Source organism: Alligator sinensis, unplaced genomic scaffold (genome assembly GCF_000455745.1).
Source record: "Alligator sinensis unplaced genomic scaffold, ASM45574v1 scaffold1232_1, whole genome shotgun sequence".
NCBI classification, from domain to species: Eukaryota; Metazoa; Chordata; order Crocodylia; family Alligatoridae; genus Alligator; species Alligator sinensis.
The window spans coordinates 742606-747145 of NW_005842537.1; the positions used below are offsets into that span (position 1 = coordinate 742606).

The 4540-nt window shown below is 37.7% G+C and overlaps 1 protein-coding gene across 3 annotated transcripts in view; it reads left to right on the forward strand.

Moving 5' to 3' along the window:
• Window positions 1-4534, forward strand: part of GCC2 (GRIP and coiled-coil domain containing 2) — a 59575-nt gene extending 55041 nt beyond the window's left edge. For all 3 annotated transcript variants that reach the window (XM_025213556.1, XM_006031884.3, XM_025213557.1), the window contains one exon: window positions 1504-4534. In XM_025213556.1, coding sequence (XP_025069341.1) covers window positions 1504-1574 — 71 coding nt within the window. In that variant the 3' untranslated portion in view covers window positions 1575-4534. The remainder of the gene's footprint in view (window positions 1-1503) is intronic.
• Window positions 4535-4540: the final 6 nt, after the last annotated feature.

A 4540-nucleotide genomic window follows, 5' to 3' on the forward strand; every position in this document is an offset into this window, starting at 1 on the left:
TCAGCCTGCCCCCTGCCCACCCAGCAGCAGCAGGCACATGGCGTTGTGTGACTCTTGGGGCTGCAGCAGCAGGGTGCAGACTCCAGCCTGCAGCAGCAGCTGCCTCTGCCCCACGTGCAGATCTGGGGGGCACATGCCCCACGGGCCTCCACCAGGGTGTGCACAGCAGCAGGAGCCGCCCCCCCTCCCTGCACCTCCTGGACGAATCACTCTTGTGGCTCCGCCCTGCATTTCACCCCAGCTTTGCAGCACTTGCCCCAGCCCCACTCCCTCCCTCACCATGGGGACCTCAATCTTCCCCCTCCACCCTGCCCCTTAAAAGCAAGAAAAAAATATAAAGAGGTACATGAGCTGAAACTTTGGGGCAGAAGGGGTATACTTGTTAAAAAAAAGTTTGAAAACTCCTGCCCTAAGGAATCCTTGGCTCTTGCATAATTTCTGGACCATCATGGCTACAACATTACTCTTACACTACCTTCCACAAATACAAGGATTGTCTAGGAAAAAATTTAAAGCATTTTAAGAGGTAAGGATTTTTATGTGTAATGTCTCTTATTGGACCAACTGCATGATTGAGATTAATTAAATACATTTTGGACTAAATTTTCTCTAAAAGCCTGGATAAAATATGGGCATATAGTGTCTGTTATGCCATCTTGAGATACAGCTGCATGGTACTGCAGTGCTGTGGTACCCAAAAAGCTTGTCTAAGTCTTTCCCAGCCATTCACTTGGTCCAGTAAATGAGAATCACCCACAAAAATCCAAGCCTTTTGTATATTTCCTGAACTGTCATGGCTACAACACTTACACACTTCACTTAAATGCTACCAAGGCATTTTAAAAGAATGTATTAAGCAGTCTGCTCCTTTATAATAAATGCTTAGGCCTCTGATTGGATGCATTCTTTCCAGTTTGCAAGACACTTTACATACTATCTTGTTCAAAACATCTTTATTTAGAGATTGTCATGGTCTTTGTTATTAACAATTTTCTCTAAATGTTGGTTGTACTGTGCAGTCTTAGAAAAGGCCAGTTACTAATGAACGGGAAGAGAAAGGAAGTGATATCATGAAAAGGTATATGTGAGAGGATTTATATTTTGAATGGCAAATCAAAATTCTGTATTTGAAAACAGCTGCTCTTGCACTTCTTATTAAACAGAGCTCATTACTGTCTAAAGACCTCTTTTGAAGTCTGTAGAAGTTAGAAAGAAGAGGCCAGTTTTATTTCTCTGTCAGTTGCAGGTTTCTTAAGTACCCTAAATAAAGAATGTGATACAGTGGTATTTCTTTGAACATGGTAGCTGTTTCTTAAAGTGCATATAGAAAACTTTTCAGCAACCTGACATGTTACTGCCCATCAGCAGCCTGACATGTTACTGCTTAGAAGTAATGTTTTGGTTTTCATGCAATGCATCATCAGTCGATTCACTGTTAATAGCTTCAGTGCTGGTGAAAATTTAAGTTTATCTTTTTCTATTTCTTTTCCCCCTTTCCTGCAGGTGAAGAAGAAAGTGCTTCACGGCCTTCTGGGTGGGCTTCATACCTTCACAGTTGGTCAGGACTTCGATGAGGCAACAGAAAGGCTGAATCTTCAATACTTACATTCCATGATTGCACTAAGAAAGAAATGCTAATGTACAAGAAGAAGCATACGTAAATACCAGTGGCAGTTTTTTTTTTTTTTTTCAAACTACCTGCAACAGCATATGTTAACCTAAGAATTAGACTAGAAAGTTTTTAAAGAACGTGCTATATTATTTTCTGACTTCAGTAAACTATACTTTTTTGTTGTAAACATTTCAGATTAAATGAGCTTGTGATTGAGAGTAAAATGTAGGGTTAAAAATTGTCAAACTGGTCAGAACTTCCAGGTTTATCATTTAAAATGGAGCATCATTTAAAAACTGAAACAATACTAAAATACTTTTAAGAGTTAAAAACCCTCACTGATGAGAAATGAAGCAAGTTAGCAACCTGCATTGTCATGACACATTAAAAGAAGCATAAAATCAAACTTTTTCCTCTGCATGGTGATGTTTACAAAATATTGCACTGCAGACACTTTGGAGATGAAGGGCATTTTCTTTTTCACTTTGGTTACTTTTTAGTCTCAGATTGCAGTGAAAAAAAATTAAAATATAAGTCCTAGGGTGTGAAAAATGTAGTGGCTCTGATAACTCTCATAACATCCCATGTTTGTGTTACGTGGGCTCATAAGGGTTTCCTGATGCTCATGGTTTGTTTTAGGAGTCACATCAGCCTCCCCTAAGAGTCAGTGGCATAAGCAAGTTGAAATAGTAGGAGAAAGAACTTAATCTAAAGTCTTTCTTTCTCTGAGGGTGGAACACGCATAGGGAGTCTAAAGCCAAACTATGCAAATGGTACCTACTGCTCGTAATGGTTGTGTTGTTAAATGACTCTCAGTATAATTGCTGGCAGAAGAGGGGAAGAATGCTTTCCTGTGAAAACGTTATCACTATATGTGGTATATAATTTCCTTAAGCAAACTTCACTCCATTCTCACTCTTCCACATTCCACCTATCCCTTGTGGTGAAGTGATATGTGCTTTTAAGTCCTTTAATTTAATGGCATTTCTGGAAAGTGTACGGGAGCAATATCTGCAAGAAAGAAAGGAATGTTATTGGGTCTAGGTGTAGCTCTTCCCGTGTCTACTGGGCCAGAGTGATTTTTAGCACTGTATGAGGGCCCGTCAGAAGGGAAGAGAGAAGATGGCACCAGGCGAGAAGAATAGATGTACACTTCTTAAATAGGTTCTAGTTGTGGAATCTTAATTGGCTCATAAATGAGCCAGAAGGGGTATCCAGTTTGTCTTCCTATGTTTAACACAGTAAATGCACTTGTTATAAACAAGAGCGCTCTTTCAGCTTCCTGTCTTCTGTTCTGTGTTTTCTGTCTTTCCTCCTAACCCATTCTTTCTCTCTCCTCTACATATTCCACAGTTATTATCTGAGTGATTGTTATTTGTGTTAAGTACCTGCAGTTTTGCCTGTCATCAAGAGTCTTTGAGTTGTATATCTCCCCTTAGTATTCCCTTTCCCTCTGATATGCTGGTATGTAGCATTAAAGCTACTTCTTTGACCAGAGGACAGGAAAGATATAAACTTAGACAAACATTATTCCTTTCTCTACTGCAGATATTGCCATTATTTTCCATACTGAGCAAACACTAATCAAGAGGCCCGGGGTAGGGAAGAGAGCAACCCAGAGGTATGCCTACTCCCTTAATAATATAATACTTATATGGATTATAGTTAATCTTCCTGTAAGAATAGCAAGTGGAGTTAGCTTGTTCTGAAAACAGAATCTCTTCATAAGAGTACTTATCGAACTGAAAGTGTCTAAATGCCAATGACTCTCTCCGTTTCCTGTGTTTATTCCAAGTTGTCAGCTTAATATATATTCTTACTACTTCTACTTACAGTTAGTGCTGAAAATCAAGTTACTGGAGTGAATTTGATTCCTTTTTGATGCAGTCCGATACTAACACATTTTAAGTTCTATTTGCAGACTCTTCATGGGTCATACATGATCCAGAAAGGAGCTGGCTTGGTTTTTACAGCCCCTAGACTGAATTTGCAGGATTGGCAGGTAGAAAAACCATCTTAAGCAATTGCTATTTTGAAAGTAGAGATAAGTAAATATGTAGTACTTTTTAGTCACTTTTCAGTCCACATCTACATCTTCAGCTTCAGAGATTTTGTTCCAGGTCATTAAATATAAATTCACAACTCACTGTGATTTTCGTTTTTTAAAATAGCCAGAAGGAGTGGACGAGAGTTTTCAGATCACTATACCAAAAATGCAAGTAATTTTTTTCCTTCTGTAATTTAAAAAATAGAAGAGCATGAGTGAAATAGTATAGCTTCAAATTTATTCAGCTGAAAACTTGCTGCTGACAGTTTTCTGCACAATGCCTGCTCAACTTTCTTTGTTAAATAGCTGTGAAAAATGAACCTGTTTCTTTTAAATGCATATATTTCAGACCCTAAGATTTTTATTTAATTCTATAAACTGTGAATGAAGTATGCAAACAGCATACAGTGTAACATTTTCTGTATTAAATAGAAGTTGTTTAATTTCAAATTTTTGAGTTGTAAGCTCACAGTTCTAGTTAAACTCTGATATTGTATTCTTGAGTGTAATTTACACCTCTTGCATGATATATTTTTTCTACAAGGGAAGATAACTGAGGCCTTGAAAGAGTAATGTAAAGAATATTTTAATAATTGTCATTAATCATTTATCTAATGTGTATTCTATAGCTAAGATTGTCATGTTTTCAGAATTTGTCTTCCATCAGATAATGGAAGAAATGTCTGATGCAAGTAAATGTCTGGGTCTTAAATACTTATAGTAAATGGAATTAAAAAGAGGTGAGGACTGGAAGTGGGATTATTTTGCACAGTAGATATATTTTATATTTCATGAATTTTACATATTTATAATGTTAATACACCACCATCATTGTGGCTCAAATTCCAAGAAGACGCATTTAAAATTAAAGTTGGCATTCC